Here is an 18973-nt window from a genome sequence, read left to right as displayed (position 1 = left end):
TGATGGTGTCTAACCTTCACAGATGCCAATCTGAGTCCAGAAAGGGGGGCAGCACTTATAATTGCACCAATATATGTATCACTTATCTGTTCCTTTATGTCTCAAGACCACATAGGAATGTACCTACAGAAAAACCCTATTGAAAGGTGCCACCTGACACTCCAAAAGACTAGCAATTGGAATTTAACCTATCTTCTACAAGAGAAAATGTAGGAGAAAACACCTTTGTATTCACATATAAACCTGACCCATGGCCAGAGCGCACACACAACCTTTTAGATGATTGGCTTATCATGCTTATTCCTTGTTGCTAGCATCTATCCAGGGGGGTTGGGAACGCCTGTTGCTTCCCTCTGCCCATTGGCACCCTATATAATTCATTGTAATCAGCTGTTTGTCAGTTCACTCAGCCTAAAAAGAGAAGTGAGACACCACCAGCTGTATGTAATAAAGGCCTTGTACTTAAATCTACATGGTGGCAAGCTTCTGTTCTTTCACTGGGAACTGTGAAACCAGTCCACTATGAAATAGAGATACCTTGGTACAAATGTGGACAATGAAATCCAGTGAAAACCAAAGAAACCACCATGATTGGGATGAATACCAGTGGTGGTAATGAAGTCCGTATTAACCAAAGTTGAAGAAGACATAGTGATGAAGATATTGAGACTGCACACAGTCTTAGGTCCTGTGTGGAAGAAAATGCTATAGAAGGTACCAGCTGATGAATAGCTGTAGGTGCATATGGAGCTCTCAATATAGAGGCAGGTATCATGAAGGTAAAGTGCTGCTGATGATACTGACGGAGAGACAGTGATCACAGTGGACGAGCAAGCGGGATTCAGGAAAGATAGAAGAACCATACAGCAGATATTGGCACTAAGATTACTAATGGAGAAAGCTGAACAGAAGAACAAGAACGCCTACAATTGCTTCATCGATTTTTCAGAAGGCATTTGACAGTATAGATCAGAAAGTGAATTGGGCAGTGCTGGAGTTGTATGGAGTAGATATCAGATTGATATGGTTGTTGAAGGATATCAAAGACAATGCAGAGGCAGCAGTGAGAATGTATGGAGAGATGGGAAGTTTGTTTAGAATGAATAGAGGTACGAGACAAGGAGATCCAATATTGCAGAGTACCTTCATCATGCGCCTTTAGAGAGTGAGGGCCAAGATCAAGGCAGAGGTAGAAGGGATAGCTGTGCACGGGATGAGAATCAACAACTTGACATTTGTGGATCATATAGTTATCATTGAAGAAGATGAAGAGAAGTTAGCGACAACAGTGCAGGTGCTAAACGAGGAAGAGAAGCAGTACAGACTGATTATGAACATGGATAAAACAAAAACAATGGTATTTGGAGATAAGGAAATAGAAAGGAAGATCAGTGTAGATGGGATTGAACTAGAGAACATAGAGAAGTTCATGTATCCGGGAAGCAACATAACATATGATCTAGACTGTAAGAAGGAAACAGTAACTAGATTAGCGAAAGCAAGAATAAGTTTGAAAGTGATGGATAAGATCTGGAAAAGCAAAGCGATTAGCTTAGGGAGAAAACTGAGCATCTTGAAAACATATGTATTCAGCAGTATGGTGTATGCATGTGACATAGCGGTGATAATTTGAAAAGGAGGATATTGGCATTCGAGAGGAGTTGTTATAGAAAGATTCTGAAAGTAGGGTGGATGCAGGAGGTCACCAAAGAGGAATTATATAGGAAGATACGGCCAAAAGAGAACCTACTGCAGAAGGTTATACAATGGAAGTTACAGTTCTTTGGGCATATTTGCAGAACGAATGACAAACGAAAAATCAAGACCCTGGTATTCGGCATAATGGACGGTTCAAATAGGAGAGGCAGACCCCACGTAGAATAGGTAGATGATATAGTAGACTGGCTCGGAGCTAGTCTACAGAAACTAAGCTACTCTGCCCTGGACAGGGAAAGATGGAGGGAAATCATGAGAGAAGCATCAAACACTGGCAGGCACTGAGTCCATGGTGGTGGTTGATGATGATGATGATCAATGAAGATGACAGTATCAGTAGCTTCTGTGAAAGTGAGTACTGAATGAATAGGCTGGGACTCAACAAATGGTCTCAGTTGCTCCAACAATGAGGAGTCCAATATCAAGAGCTACAACAGGTCCTTCACAGTCATAAAGGCCTGTGACACATCAGATGCCAAGAGATGCAGCAACACTTCAACTGATACCTCAGGAGACAATGCAAAGGTGCAATTCAATGGTTCTGAGACTTATCAGTACCACAGTCAACAGCACTGCATGATAAGGTACTGAGAACTGCCATTTGCAGCTTGTTGACTCAGTCCTGAAGGGCTTATTCCCATGCATCAGGATGGAAGATTCAGAGATTCCAGGGCCAGAAGGGGCCACTGTGATCATCTAGTCTGACCTCCTGTACAATGTAGGCCTTAAAACTTACCCAAAATAATTCTTAGAGCAGATCTTTTAAAAAATTCAATCCTGATTTAAGTTGCCATGGACTGAGAGTCCACTGAGACCCTTGGAAAATTATTCCAATGGTTAATTACTCTCACAATGAAAAAATTACTCCAAATGTGTTGAGCTTCATCTTCCAGCCATTAGATTGTCACACCTTACTGAGTTAGACTGAAGACCCTATCATTAAAGATTTGTTCCCCAAGTAGGTATTTACAGACACTAATCAAATTATCCCTTAGCCTTATCTTTGTTAAGGTAAACCAACCGAGCGTCTCAAGTCTATAAGTATATGCCATGTCCTTGACTCCTTTAGTTAATTTTTGTGGCTCTTCTCTGAGCTCTCTCTCTGAAATCTCAATTTATCAACATCTTTCCTGAATCTGACACAATATTTGAGCAGCATTTGTAGCAGTGCCAAACACCCAAATAAAATAACCTCACTACTCCTACTCAAAATTCCCCTGCTTATGTATCCAATGATTGTATTAGCCATTTTGGCCTCAGCATTACACTGGGAGCTCTTAATTCCGGAATCTTTTTTCAGATGATGGAGAGGACTTTTTGGTCTTCTGAAAAACCCATCTAATTCAACTGAGTTGGGGAAGGAGAAAAACATCGCTTCTCAAAAGAGTTTTTCTGAGAGTTTTTAACGGAAGAGGAAGAGCAGCTGTGGTTACAGGTATCTCAGATTTCTGAGCAGGTGAGTTTTGTGATGCTGAGAAAGGTCTCATCCCCTGCTTAAGAAGGTGCTCCCTCAGGCAACACATCTTTGATTTCTTTGTATGGGAGGGAAAGGATAAGCCCATACAGCACTTGTGTTGGAATGTCCCTCTCCCAAACAAATCAAGCAGTTAGAATGTCTTTACAAGAACTACACTGATTGAACTGAGAACATTTCTGCATAATTAATACAGACAAAAAGAACAATAAAAGAAAAAAATTCTCCAAAGTGGAAGGTACTACTCCTAACAACTGTCATTATTCACAAAAAGTTTGTGAAAAAGCATGTCGTGAATATAAAATAAGTTTTTAAGGAGAACCGGGGAGCTCCAATTTTTGCCATGGCCAGTAAGAAGGACCCAAGAAGGATGTGAAGCAAGCTCTGCCCTTTACACCCTTTATTCCTAAGAGAATGCTTCACAAAAAATTAAATACTCTGTGTGTATGCACAAAAAATCTGCATATTTTATCTCAGAATAATACAATATAATCACATCATTTTCAATTATCTGCTGACAAGTATTTTGAAATAAATTACCAAGCTAATCGAAAATTGTCTGATTATATTGTGTTAGACAATTAAAATGTGAAGGACTTTGCAAAATTTTAATTTTTTTAGTGCAGAATTTCCTCAAGTACTAGGATTCTGTGTGACACAATCTGGGCGCAAGGAGCTTAGTGGGGGGTCTGGGTACAGGGGGTGAATCTGGTTGCACAGGGGATCTGTGAGGGGTTCTGTGTCCAGAGGGAAGGGGATTACACATGGGAGTCCAGGCAAAGGTGGCGAGGGCTCAGTGGGGGTGCCTGGGAGGGTTAAGTGTGGTAGAGGGTCAGGATGCAGCTGTTGGGGGGATCAGTGGTGTGGAGGGCTAAGTGTAGGGGGCTCCAGATGAAGGGGGTGAGGCCCAGTGGGGAGGGAGTTTGGGGGCGTAAGTGGAGACTCCTGGGTCTGGAGGCTCTTAGTGCAGATGGGTCAGGAAGAGGGAGGGGTCAGGTATTCACACTGGGGGAGGGGTCACTATACAGGGAGCTAGTCCTCCTGTCGGCCCAACCACAGTGCTTCTGCCCAACACACCTTCCCTCGGAGCTTTCAGCCCCCCTCAACCTGGAACACCCTCAAGCCTTGCAACCCCACCTGCTCCCACAGGCTGCCACTGTAGTGCAGGGCTTTCTGCAGCCAGGGGAAGTTTCTGGTACTTGAGCTGACCCAGGCCCTGCTGCTCTCTGCAGAGAAGGGGCAGGAGAAACTCCACCTCTGTCCTCCTCTCCTCCTCCAGCTGCGATGAACATCCTTAGGCAGACAGAGAATCCTCAGATTTCCCCTCCCTATGCCCAGTGATTTCCTCTTTCCCATCTGCCCAAACAGACACATCTGAGCTGCTGAGCCGCCATACGGTGGTGAGTGAGTACTGGTGCAGCTTCTCTTTGCTTCCTCAAAGAAACCTGAAAGGAAGAAAAGGGAATCTGCAGGTGGCCATTTTCCAGCTACACTGCAGTTGTGCAGAAGTTCCTGAGAAGTAACCTGTGGCTCTCAGCATGAGGACGTGCAGGGCAAACCCTGCACCCCTCAGTATTGCAACCAAAATCTCTGACTTCAGCGCACTGAACGTGCACACACTTAGAGTGGAATGGACAGGTGGACAAGCACTCTGTAAGGGAGTGAGAGGAAGGCCTGGCAGTGCGGGGACTAAACAGAGCCTGCTGGCCCAACTGGTCCCACCCTGTTTCACCTGCAGCCAATGTCAGGCCTGGAGGCAGGATAAAAGCAAGGAAGCTAGCCCAGTTCAGGGCTGACCTGCAAGGAGGCAGGAACTGGCTCCGACACCCACAGAGCCTAAGCCGAAGTTGCCCCTGGGTTGGCTGCAGGAGGATACAACCTCCAAACCCTCCCCCAGGCTCACAGAAGAACCCCCACAAACCACTCCATCTAAGCAGGGGGAAACTAGACTCTTGGAGCCACGCCCCAAACGAAAGCTACAGACTCTAGGGAGTAGGCAGGAGTCCTACTCCTCAGATCCCTAGGTGCTGAGGAGACCTAGCCTCTAGGCCCCCCTGCCACTGGTGGGACCCACCTACACACTCAAAAGCAAATCTCTTGTTAAAAACATTTTGTGAGCAAGCAGACCTCATGCTTTGACCCTGTGTAGGGTGACTTACGACAGAGCAATGTTTCCCAATTTTATTTGGCCATGGAACCCTTTTAAACTAAAAAAATTTTGCAGAACCCCATTCCCAGGCTGTGACCCCTTCGGGCCCCAAAACTCCCGCACCATCTCCAGGCTTTACTCACCTCAGCCCCCAAATCCACCCCCCATCACCAAATTTTACCCCATATCTTCACTCTTTTAACCTCTCTCAGCCCCATCCCCAGGCTTAATCCCTCAGAACCAAACTGTCTCACAGGACTAACCCATCCATGGCTGGGGAGCCTGCACTGGGTGGCCACCTGTGCCCTGCGGAAGGAACGCTGGCGTGGAGGTGTTCCGAGGGCAGGGGTGAGCTGCACCATGCCCACTGGAGTGGTGTGGCCGCCCAGGTAGCGGGGCAAGCGAGGGGCTCTCTGTGGCTCCCTGCCCTGCCACCGCTGAAGTAACGGAACTAAATTCAGTTGAATTAACGGCTGGATCCCTCCTGCCACCCGTTAAACCAACTAAATTAATCTCTACTGTTTGAGTGGTGGCAGGGCAGGAGCTGCACAGGAGTCAGCTCTTGCACTGCAATTTTCTTGCGGAACCCCAGGGTTCCACAGAATACCATTTGGGAAACTCTGTGATGAAGCATTAGCCTTGGAGATATAATCCAGGCAGATCTTCTAGACTGTTTGGCCACGGCTGTGAAGAAAATGGAGGAGCTTTGTGTTGCCAGGGCTAGAGACTGAGATTCATCCATGACATGAGGTGAAAAGACAGAGGACGTGTATACTTTCTAAATGTTAGAGTACACACTTCCTATATTAACAGAAAAGATTCCCCCATTGGTGTAGGTAATCCACCTCCCTAAGAGACAATAGCTAGGCTGACTGAAGAATTGTGTCTGCTCCACTTGCCTGTTTGAAGATCTCATCCTCTTCCCGGCGGCGTCTCTCTTCTACTTGGCGGCAGCCACTCTCCTCTGCTTCCCGGATGCGCCGTTGCCTCTCAGCCAGCATGGCAAAAGCATGGACCTTCCTTTCTTCCTGAAGCCTCACCAGCTCTTTGGACAGGAAATCGAACATGTTCGCTAGTGCCCTCCCTTCGATTCGAGCCAAGTGGTTTTCAACCAACGACAGCTTAAAACAAAAACAAACAAGAATTGTATTTAATACCCTGAAGAATGCAAGTCTCATAGAATCTCACTCACACACCAGGCATAAGGATAAATTTCTGTTCTGCCTTTTTCTTTTAAAAACAATAGTCTTGATTCTGCACTCTGCCCTGGCCTATGTATGCAAGCTCTGCAGATCTCAACAGGTGGGAATATTTCTGGGGAATTCCCCCTTGGTGAAGGATGACTGGAATGGCTCTGTGCTGCCCCCTTCGCAGCCCTTAGCCTACAGCAGTGGTTCCCAACCTGTTCGAGACGGGACCCATTTTGACAATTCAGGAAGACCTTGTGACTCAAGGCAATTCAAAACGTGGGGATGGGGAGAGGCAGCAGAGGTTCTCCCCTAGGAAAAACACACCCCCTCCGCCCCATCCCCCCATCAGCTTAAAACCCTGTCACCCCTCCCCTGCAAGCTTAAACCCCTCTCAGATAGGGTTGCCAGATTTTTGGAAAACTTATGTGGGAGAGGCAACACCACTTACAGGATCCCCAGTCAGGGCTGCCTGTCCTGCATAACATTTCTAAAAACTGGGGTGGGGATATGGGGCGGGCACCCTGCAGCTGGGAGCCAGCTGGGATGCGGAGAGACCTGGCTGGCAGCACCAGCTGCGGGATCCCTGGCTGAGGTGAAGGGAACTGCTGCAGCCCCGCACCTTGAAGCCAGCTGGGGCACTGAGCCCTGGCTGGCAGCACCATGCGAGGGACCTCAGCTGGGGTTGGGGGAACCACCACAGACCCGCAGCTTTAAGCCGGCTGGGGCGCTGAGACCTGTCCGGCACTGCCAGCAGTAGGATCCCTGGCCGGGGTGTGGGGGGGGACCCCTGTAGCTTTGCAGCTTGAAGCTGGCATGGGCGCTTAGCCCTGGCTGGCAGCTCCAGCTGTGGGATCCCAGGCAGGGATTGTGGAGGACCCCACAACAGTGTGGTGGAAGTTGGCTGGGACACGGAGCCATGACCATCTCTCAGCCCCTTCTATCCCCCCATCCCCAGGCTTAACCCTGTCTTAGCCACCTAGGCGCCCTCACCTTGCTCACAGGGGAGTTCCAAGCTGCTGCTGCTAACCCGGCTGATCCTTCATTGGGCCACCTCCTTCTCTGCCTAGCTAACCCCAGCTCTCCTACTCCCTTCCCCCACCTGCAGCAGGGCAATTCCTTGCCCTGCCATGCTGAAATGGGACTCAATTTAATTAGTTTAAGGGCACGAGCCCTCCTGCCGGCTGTTAAACCAATTAAATTGAGTTCCATTTCAGCACTGCAGGGCAGGGACTGGGAGCCGAAGAGGAGTCAGGTGGCTGATGGCTCCTTAAGAGACCAGCCGATGACCCTTAAAAAAATCTAACGGCAACCCATTTTTGGGTCCCGACCCATCGGTTGGGAATCCCTGGCCTACAGGGACCAGAATACACTATATGCCAGCTATTGTGGGCTGCTGAGACATACATAGATTGCCATTGCAGGAAGAGAGTAAATTACAGAAGCTTTTCAGGCTACTCTCACTTAGCCAGGGAATTGGCTCAGTGATCAGGCTTGGAATATGGGCAATTCAAAAGTGACATAAAACCACATTCAGCAGTGCCATTTCTCAGTGGTTTGAGCATAGCTTTGGAAACCAGTAGTTGTGAGTTCAATCCTTCAGGAGGCTATTTAGGAGCCTGGGACAAATAGATTTAAAAGAAAGAAAATCTGTCAAGAAGGGTGCTTGGTCCTGCTGAGTGAGCAGGAGACTGGACTCAGCAACCTCTCAAGGTCCCTTCTAGTTCTTTGAGATATGTATATATGTATTTCTGTGCTGAGTCTAACTGAAATGGAATGAAGAGTCAGGGCCAGTAATTGCAAGCATAGCACCTACCTGGGATTCAGAAAGTCAAATCTTTATAGGATAAGTATATGCTAGAATAAATTGTTTAGAGGACTGCATAATCACAGTGCAAATTAATTTTTAACACTTGAGAGGATACAAAATGTTTGCTTTGTACCATTCTCATGTTGGCAGTCTGGGGGGACAAAGGTGTCTCTTCTGAACACTGGAATGTAATGCTGTAACAACTATACTCCACCTCACTGGCACCTTCTAGCCAAGGAGCTCGCAGCACTTTATGAACATTAATTAATAAAACCTCACAGTGTTTTTTTGAAATAAGGTAGGTCTTATCCCCATTTTACCAATGGGGAAACTGAAGCACAAAGTTGCAGTGATTTGCTGAGGTCATACAAGGAGTCTGATTCTCTACTGTTTTATATATTGTGATGTCATTTATACCTATGAAAGATGATAATATGCTTGCAGATCCAAATGGTAGTGATTTACACTCACTGTGCTTCTGAACCAACCACCATCACAATCACTCCAGGGAATCTATGGCAGAGCTGGCAATAGAACCCAAGTATTTCCAACCACCTTCCATGCGCCTAACCCTAATGACCCACTGTTTTGTTGGATTTGTGTGGATGACTGTGTTCTGGAAATGTAATGATATTGTGTACGCTCATTATCTCCACTATTAATGACATAGCAATAAGCTTAGGCAAAACATGCTTTCTGAAGATGGTTCAGATGTTCTTCTATTGTTGCAAAGGCTCAGAAGGCCTGGAATGTGCATATTATAAATTCATGTAAACAAAACAAAACAATGTTGGCTAGCAGCCAGTAATAAACAGGCTGTCCTATGTTATGTACCATTTTCCAAGACACTACCCCTTTCCAAACCAGTGTCTAGAATGTAAAAAATGTCACTGTAACACAGAGCTAGAATGGACAGCTCTCCTGTTGTGCCCCAGGGGCTGTGAGAATTATGGAAGGATGAGGATTTACTCTTCCCATTATACCAGCAAGGGCAGATGATATGGGACCATTATGAGACACTTCTTAACTTTTATTGTGTAAGGATTTCTTGGGCAGGACAGAGATACTGCTGAAGACATTCCAAGATTAATGTTGTCAGAATTTTGCCTAAAGTCAACACTCCCCTAAAACATGTGATTTCTGATCATGCCCATCTGTCTAAAGTGATTACACTCCTTCTAGCTGCAGAATTGCTTGTAGTTTTATTCTCCCTTTGTGGAATGCCTTGGGAAGTATGACCTTATAAAGTGAATTTTACATCACAAAGTTCAAATGGCCATGTGATTGCTTGTCGAGTCAGACGTCTTCATGTCACCCTCCTATTTGTGAGTCCATTAATTGCTGATCAACCCAATTCTGGAGCTGCAGATCTTATCACAGAAGATGAAGGTGTTAGCAGCTGTTGGAGGGATGCAGGGTAGTTTTTGATGCTCTTTTCTTCTTCTCCACTTCTCCTCATCTGCACTGTGGTGGAACCTCTCAAATTGCACCACCCCCTCATGGATTATCATTCTCCACATGGTATGGTCTTGGGCAAGGTTCTCCCAAGTATTGACACCAATGCTGAACTTTTTCATGCGTGCCTTCAGTATGTCTTTATATTGCTTCCACTGGCCCCAGCGCTCCTCTGTCCTTCCTCCAATTCGAAAAACAGAGTCTGTTTTGGGAGGCGCTGATCAGATATCCAAATATGTGATCAATCCAATGAAGTTGTTGAATGATAATGGCTTCAATGCTGGTCATTTTTTACTCTTCCAGGACGACAGTGTTTGTGCACCTATCCTCCCAAGAAGATATTTCAGATACTTCTGAGGCAGTATTGATATTGTTGAAGTGCATTCAAGTGACACTTGTATGTTGTCTAGGTTTCACATGCATATAGCAGCATTGGAACAACCACTGAATGCTAAACAAGGAGCTTTGTCTTGGAACAAATGTCCTGGTTCTCAAAGACCCTTTGTCTCATGCAGGTGAAAGCAGAGCTTGCGTGACTTAGACGATGCTGGATTTCCACATCAATGTCGACTTTAGCGGAAAGATAACTTCCAAGGTATGGGATGTGCTCTACATTTGCCAGCAGTTCTCCATTCATTTCAACAGCATGTGCATGAGACTGTCTTGTCAGTGAAGGCTGGTCAAGCAGCTTGGTCTTTTGATGTTCATTGTGAGGATGAGATTCTTGTACGCTTCAGCAAAGGCACTTAAGATGGTCTGCAGGGCTGTGAGGGAAAAAGCCAACAACCACATAGTCATCTGCATACTGAAGCTCCATGATCAAGGTTGTGAAGGTCTTGCTTTTTAGCCTTCACGCTCCAGAGATTGAAAAGCTTTCTGTTCATTCTATAGACAACCCTCACACCATCTGGAAACTTGCCATCAATGAGGTAAAGGGTCATGGTGATGAAGATGCAGAACAGGGACAGGGCAATGACTCAGCCTTGCTTGAATCCCATTCTGACCTCAGAGGAGTCATTTTGGGATCTGTTGTTGCTCAATACTGTGGCAGACCTGCTGTCATGAAGTAGCCTTAAAATGCTAATGAATTTTTTGGGGCGGCTGATCTTTGAGAGGATGGTCCCCAGGGTGCTACGACTGACTGAGCTGAATGCTTTGGTCAGGTCAATGAAACTCATATGTAAGGCTTGGTTTTGTTCACGACATTTTTCTTGCAATTGCTGGGCAGTGAAGATCATGTCCTGACCATTTCAAGTAACAGCAAAGCCACACTGGGATTCTGGGAGAATTTCTTCTGAGTGTGGCAGGAATTGGCTTGCAAGGATTTGAGCTAAGACTTTCCTTGATGTTGCCAGGAGGGAGATGCCACAATAGTTTCCACAGTTCGACTTGTCACACTTCTTGAAAAGACTGACAAGTGTTTCTCTGAAATCTTGTGGCATCGGCTCCCTATCCCAGATCTTGAGAATCAGGAGGCGGAACTGTTTGTAGAGCTCTGACACACCACCTTTGAAGACTTCAGTGGGGATTCCATCTAGTCCCATTCCCCTGTTGCACTTCATCGCTTTGATGGCAGCTTGGACCTCATGCAAAGTAGGAAGTGTTGAGAGATCGTCTCTAGATGGTTGCTAAGGGATTTGGTCAAGGAATTCTAGGACCACGGTGGAGAGGCAGTTCAAGACCTCATTATAGTGCTCCCTCCACCTAGAAGCAATGGCTTTGTTGTCTTTCGAGAGCTGGGTACCATCCTTCGACCTCAGGGGATTGATTCCGTGGTTTCTCAATCCATAAACAGCACTGAAGAAACCCTTTGTATCATTGATATCTGCAAAATGCTGGAGTTCTCGTGCCTTCTCAGTCCACCACGGATTTTTCCAGAGTCCTTGTTTTATGTTGCACTTCTGCCTTGGCATGTGCCTTTCTCTTTGTCGTACAATTGATTTTCGCTTTGCCAGGCCCCAAAGGTTTTCCTTTTTATCTCAATCAAGCGTTCAATTTCCGCATGATTCTCATCAAACCAGTCCTGATGCTTCCTGGTCTGGTAGCCAATGGTTTCTCCACAAGCTCCAATGATGGCATGTTTTCAACCGACACGAGTATTCTTCCACATCTTCAGGGTGTACTTCAGGCAGCTTCCTTTGGAGCGTTATCTAGAAGTCACTTTGTCAATGGGGTCCTTCAAGCCTTGTACACTGATCTTTCATCAGATCTATTTCCTTTGACTTCTCCATTTGGTGAGAATCCTAATCATCATTTGTTGATTGAATAAGGCAGTGATCAGTCCATCAATCAGCACTAGTCGTTGCACGTGTGAGGAGGACATCACACTAATCCTAAGCATGGAAAATGAGAGAGTCTGTGAGGTGCCAGTGCTTCAATAGAGGATGTTGCCATGAGGTCTTAAATTTGTTTTTTCTGGTGGAACAGGGTGTTTGTGATCACGAGCTCGTGTTCCCCACATTTTGTAAGGAGGAGCACTCCACTGGACTTGCTGTTGTCGACTCCTCCTTTCCCGATGGTAGTCTGCCAGAGATCTGCGTCTCTTCCGACCCTGGCACCAAAATCCCTCAAGAGAACAATCTTGTCCTCTTTGGGGGTGTGTGTCTGTCAGGACTGTGTCCAGTTGAGTGTAGAAACTTCTCCTTCACGTCATCTTTGGCATCTAGAGTTGGTGCATAAGCACTGATAGTTGCCTGTTGGTTTTTGGCAAGCTTCCAGCAGAGAGTCACGAGACACTCACTGGTGCCAACAGGGACTTCAGATAGGGTCTTTGGCAGTTTGTTTCTGACGGTAAATCCTACTTCATGAATTTGTTTTTTTTCCTCTGGGGTTGCTTTCCAGAAAAACGTATACCCTCCACCTTCTTCTCTTAGCCTTCCTTCTGGTCTACATGTTTCTGCCAGAGCAGCAATACCAATGTTGAATCTTCGCAGCTCCTGGGCAATAACTGCTGTGCATCTTTCAGGTCGCTCATGGTCTGGGTTGTCCAACAGAGTCTGAATATCCCATGTTCCAATATTTACTGTTTGATTTTTGACTGCATGGAGGTGAACTATGCTTAGGGCACGTTTTCCAGCCCTCTCCCCATGTAGGGTAAGCAGAGTGGATCCTAAATGGGGCTGCTCAGTCACGAATGCAGCAGCCAGACCATTCTAACACTTCCGTCCTCAAAACGGAATGACCGATACATACGTCCACCACCTACATGCTGGTTCATGACTAAAAGCTTCCAGATTTCGCAATTCTGCTTCCGTCGCCATTTACCAGTTGCTGTAGGGCTTAAGTTTGGGAGAGTAGTACACAGAGGCAGATGCCTGTGCATGACTTCTTTTAAAGTGAGGGACTATTGTACTGCAGCCACCACACAGTTACTGATGGATAGAAAACTCAGGTGCAATGGCACAGAAACCATGACAACTGGGAGTCTCCTGCCTGCTGCAGCCTTCACCTGCCTTCACAGCCGTTGTAGCATTACCTTTCCTATCCTCCGCCTGTTCTGCCATTGAGGACTTTTAAGATCATTCTTTATTTGGACCTCCCCCTTGATCTTGCTGCCCTGGGTGAGCCTGCTGGGAGCACAAGACTCCCTGCTGCATTGCTCTAGGGTTCACTGGAACACACAAGCTCACTCACCACGACAAAGTAATGATCTGGAGAGTATGGCCATGTGATCTACTGACCTATGGAATGGCCATCACTGCCTCTTGAAAATGAGAGTTGCTAACAGTTTTCTGAAATACGCACACAAATATAAAAACATTTAACAGGACTGAAGGTCTCTTGGAAGTTTCCTTTTTAAGAAAGCATAATTTAATAAGGACATTCACAAAACGGTACTGTTGTCATAATCATACTACATAATACACATCTCAGAGAGATTTTGAAGAATATTGGTGTTCGAGAGGAGCTATAGAAAGATCCTGATAATAGGATGGATGCAGAAGGTCAGCAATAAGGAATTATATAGGAACATACAGCTGAAAGACAACCTACTGCAGAAGGTTATACAATGGAAGTTACAGCTTATTTGGGCATATTTGCAAAATGAACAATGAATAAAAAATCAAGACCCTGGTGTTCAGCATAATGGATGGTTCGAACAGGAGAGGCAGACCCCACAGAGAATGGGTAGATGATATAGTAGATTGGTGCGGAGCTAGTCTACAGAAACTAAGCCACTCCACACTGGACAGGGAAAGATGGAAGGAAATAACGAGAGAGGCAACAGACACCAACAGGTAATGAACCCATGGTTTCTGATGATGATGTCCATAAAGAAAAGTACACAGAACTTACTGTACAGTTGTAGGTGAACTCTATGCATGTGTTAACTAAATTAAAAACCCTGAGATTGGGAGAATCCTAGTCTTTTTCCTCAAGCCCTGGGAAAGCAATCAAGGTGAGGCACATTTTTCATCAACTGAGAGTCCTAGAAATTTCAGGTATGCAAGCCTCTCAGGATGGAAACCATTACAGCAATGGCAGAAAAGTTTGTGCCTGTATCCATTCAATCCTTGTTCTCAGTAAGGAAGTTTAGTTTGTGTCACCTGTGATGCTTTCTTCGATGTGAACAATACATTTAATTTTGATATGTTACATTGTATCGTTATGTACGTATCATTACGAGAAAGAAACAAATACTGAAAGGAATGGAGGAATCCGTGAGTGGGTGTGTGTTATGCTCTTTATCTTAATAGCCAAACCTTGTGCTCATGCAAGTCACGTTGTCGCTGTAAGGCCAATGTGACTTGCTTCTCTGCCTTCTTAAGCAGCTTCCCATCCTCTTGAAGTGCGTGAGTGGTGCGCAGTTCCCGGATCAGTTCCAATCGCTTCTCTTTCCCTTCAAACATCTTTCAAATAAAATTAACAAATGTGAATTAAACGGAAGATATAATCTTAAAGTTTTACAAACAGAAAATATCTTCCTCCAAAGTTGCAGTCATCTGTTTCCAGTACCACATTCTCTGCCTTTAGCACTTGGACCGTTAAAGAAAATCTCTGGTGCTACTGACAGGAAACAAAACCATCTATAATGAATCCAACGGCATGTCTAAACACACACCATAGCTGTTAGCTAAACCTCACATGCGCTGAATGCAAGACAGATCTCAGATCTCTACTACTTTCTCAAAGGAGAACCTCTTTTTGGATTTAATATTAGGACTTATCCAGAACTGTAGCCCCAGAGGGTACGACCCAAAAAAAAGAATCTTTGTACATTCAGAAGTGAGTTATACACATGTTGGAATGGACTTTAAATTGCTGGTAGAATTGCCAACCTCATTAACTTTAAAAAAAAAAAAAATCCAATGTTTCCCCCTTGCCTCCCCATTAAAGAATTCTTATGTCATTCAAAAGCCACATATTTCTTTAGCAAATACCAATCTTTGAGCTCTGAAAAGACATGCTTTCCTCCCCTGTGGAAGTGGGAGTTATTTCAGGCAAAAAATTCAACCTCAAACACATACTAATAATACAAGTGAGCCCATCTTCATGTCCCTTTGACCAACAGGAGTGGCAGTCTTCCTGCTCCCTCCTCTACAGGCCCCACCATGCACCCTCTTAGCTGCCTCCCTGGAAGGGGCAGGGCCTAAGGCAGGCACATGGAGTGGCACTACGGTGGCAGTTCAAAGGGACCCTTTGCAACTGTCCCATGTGCCCTCTCCATTGGCAGGCCTGGCTACGCCCCTTTCTTTTGCTCTCCTGTTCCAGTATCCGCTGTCCCCTGCCTCACCTCATATATGACCCTAGCAACAGAAGGGCAGAAAAACAGCTAAGATGCGCCTTCCTCCCCTCTCTGAGGGATTAGGGATTGTTCACAGATTGGTTAGCAGCACTCCCTGCAGCAGTAAGGTTTTGGGGAGGGCACAGATACTGCTGTTGCCTTGTGTGGTGTCTCCAAGAGCAATTCCTTCTGTTTCCCCCACTGGTCCAGTGACAGCTGCTCTGCTGCATGTGTGTAGTGGGGAGTGGAGGGCTCTGTGAAAAGGACGGGCGTGCTCTGGAGTGATAGGAAGGAAACATATTCCAAGCTACCAGCCCATGTGTACAAAAGCATCACACCCAAATCAGACAGATTTCAGAGCTAATTGCAATTGCTGGTGAGTAGCCTCGAAAATGATGGGAAGCCTTAGTGGGGAAACTCTAAAAATGTTTGTGAGTCAACATCCTTGCAGCGGCATCAAAGTCATTGTTCCTATCAGACCACTCCAGATGGGGGAAGACTCAGGAAATCCAAGTTTCATACCAATACTTTTTCAAACCTACATCACTAACTAACACAGAGCCTATCATCTCCCACCTGCGTTCTGCATGAACGTTAAAACAATACTAAGTATTAATGCAAATGGCACACCGAGAACTAGCAGGTCTATACAATAGGACATTCCCCGCAAGACAGCAAAATGATCAAAAGTGACCATACCTGTACAGAAAGATGCAACAACAAACCCTGAATATGTCCACAAAGAATATCAGTGGTCAGTGGACAGCCTAAAGGAGAAAGCGCCACAGATAGGAACCTAGAAGTTCCTGTCAGAAATTTGGGATGGAGAGCAGGACCCTCAGCCTCACAGTGACATGGGGTAAGGACAGGAGGATATGTTATTCAACCACTTCAGGCCTGGATTAGCTCAGTGCTACTGGAAACAGATTTTTAGTATATCCTCAATAATACCTTTCAGCATTCTGAAAACAGAAACAGTCAAAAGAACAAAGAATACCATGTTCTGAATAGCTCTGCCTCGGATTAACTTCTGCAAAAAGATCACTGCCAGTTCTAGCTCCTCTTCTCTCTGCCAACACACAACAATAATCTTGTTACAATTAAGTATTTATTTTAGGGTGAAGGAAACCTGAAAGAGCCATCCCTCTTAATTAGCCTTCTCAGAATACAACTGATGCATTTATTCTCTCAGCGAGTTTGATTATCACTCTTCTGATTTCCAGAGGCTGGAAGATGAGTCAAAAATATTTGTGTCTGTATTTTCAAATTATGGGACAGACCATACAAAATTTAAACTGGGGTTTCAAAAGGTAGTTCAGGTAACAGTAAAACAAAAGATCAGGAGAGGTGCAGGGTAGCAAAAATTAAAATATGGATTAAAAAGAACTATAATCTTGCTAGCTTTTAAGAGGGATCAGTATGTTCCTGTTACCTTAGAGAATGTTTTTGCACCATCCTTGTGATTGGCATGTTCTGGTGCCACTTGATATCAGGGTATGTTTGCATGAGCGTTCTGTGACTAGCACTTCTGAGGTATGTGCATCTCTGCACTATCAGCCCTGCTCTTGGCAGATTCTTTGAGCAGGTCCTGCCTTACACTAGGTCTCTCATATAAGGCCTCACATCTAAGCTCTCTTCCTACTACAGGGATATGTATGACAAAGTCTTATATTCCAGATAGTGGGTCAGAACCAGTGGAGGTGGTGAGATCATCTGGCTCTCTCTCTATGTTTGGGATTAGGCTGAAGAAGCTCCAGAGGCCCAGGGAGATAGTGGGGGATGGCAACCACAATGGATACCATCTTTAAGTCAGCCAGAGTTGCAATAGTCGGCTTCCTCCACACTCTCTTTTTCAGGACCCCAAAATGGAGTGATGGATGGAATGGGCCATCCCTCATTTGGTCCACAAATTAGGACTAATTTCTGACACTTCAATTTTGGTTCGTTGATTTCCACACTTTTCTTGTTTATCTGGAAAGGCCTTAGCACAGTTCATGAACTATAACACTAGGTCTTTTTGTTCTGACTGATTCATTTAATGTGATCTTTACACCTCCCCCACGCCCCACTAACATTTACAGTTATAGGTGATTGAGACATTTTATAAACTTTTGTTCATTTTTCATTGTGAGGTCAAATTAGAATGAATTTATAGGCCCAGCTATTACAAAACAGACACCAAGTGCCAGCAAGGTTTAAAACAATGCCCCACAGGATTTATTTACATTCTTGAGGTATGGTAGACGCAGAGCTCCTCCCTGTATTTGGAGCTGTACAACTGTTCAGCTCCATGAATGATTGTCCTTCATGGGGAGAAAAATATTGCTGCTTTTTTCTTCCCAACAGAAAACATGAGGGGATGCATAACCCTACCTAATGCACTCAGCAGAAGTAGGAGGGGGCAGAGGAATCCGTGGTCAGGAGGATGGGGAATAAAGGATCTTAGAGAAGACAGGAATGTAGGATATTGGAGGGGGTAAGGAATAGCCTATGAGCTTGTGGGAATGTTACAATTCCCAAGATAATTGCACCTCTGACCTAAGAGTGAAAGTAACTTACATTTCTTATGGGTCCTGTTGCATTGTAAGCCCCCCTCCCCAGGGGACCCTCAGGGCAGGAGGTTGTGAGGGATGTGATCAGACATACCTGTAAGAAATTTAAATGTGGGGTGGAGCGCGTGGGGTGCAAGGAAGGGGGTTGAGAAGTGTTGGGTTGTGGGGGGCTGGTGTCAGGAAAGGGGGTGGGGATGTGGTGGTGCAGGGATCAAGCTAGGGAATGAGGAGGGGCTCAAAGCATGGGGTTGAGCATGTGGTGGGGTGGAGGAGTGAGGAGGGACTCAGGGCAGAGGGCTGTGGGGTGTGGAGGGTACAGGAGTCAGGGTTGGGTGATAAGGAGGGGCTTCGGGCAGAGGGTGGGGATGTGGAGGGGTACAAGAATCAGGGTTGGGATTGAGGAGGGGTTCGGCAAGGGGGCTGGAAGTGTATGGGCAGTGCAGGGTTCAGGGTTGGAGAGTGAGGACAGGCATGGGGCAGAGGGTTGTGGGGTGTGGAAGGTAAGGAGTCAGGGTTGGGTGATGAGGAGGGGCTCAGGACAGAGCTGGAATGTGTGAGGGGTGTAGCAGTCAGGGTTGGAGGGTCAGAAGGGGCCCACGCCTGGGGATGTGTGGGGTGCACAAGTCAGGGCTCAGGATAGGGGGCTAGTGTGGGAAAAGTACAGGAAGGTTGGGAGGGAGCTGAAGCCCTCCCCTCCCCTCCCCTCCAGATTCATACCAGAACGTCGCTTTGCTCTCTCCCTTCCTGATGCTGTCAGGGAGCAAGAGCAATGTGCACAGCTCCTCTACCTGCTGCCATCCTCAGCCAGACTAAGGAATTCAGCAAACTCTGCATCTTTCCCTGGGCCCCTGACAGTGGCAGGAAGGGGAAGGGCAAGCAGCATCCCTGTACAAATCTTGCTTGGG

General features: G+C 45.9%; 1 protein-coding gene across 5 annotated transcripts in view; it reads right to left on the bottom strand.

The window, feature by feature from the left end:
- The window catches only part of CFAP91 (cilia and flagella associated protein 91), a 130102-nt gene that overhangs the window by 82099 nt on the left and 29030 nt on the right, over window positions 1-18973 (bottom strand). For all 5 annotated transcript variants that reach the window (XM_075000566.1, XM_075000568.1, XM_075000567.1 and 2 more), the window contains 3 exons: window positions 16514-16585; window positions 14495-14641; window positions 6239-6460 (listed from right to left, as the gene is read on the bottom strand). In XM_075000566.1, the coding sequence (XP_074856667.1) occupies window positions 6239-6460; window positions 14495-14641; window positions 16514-16585 (441 nt within the window). The remainder of the gene's footprint in view (window positions 1-6238; window positions 6461-14494; window positions 14642-16513; window positions 16586-18973) is intronic.

Source organism: Carettochelys insculpta, chromosome 1 (genome assembly GCF_033958435.1).
Source record: "Carettochelys insculpta isolate YL-2023 chromosome 1, ASM3395843v1, whole genome shotgun sequence".
Lineage (NCBI taxonomy): Eukaryota > Metazoa > Chordata > Testudines > Carettochelyidae > Carettochelys > Carettochelys insculpta.
The sequence above is the reverse complement of the archived record's forward strand: the minus strand, read 5'-3'. Positions and strand labels throughout refer to the sequence as shown.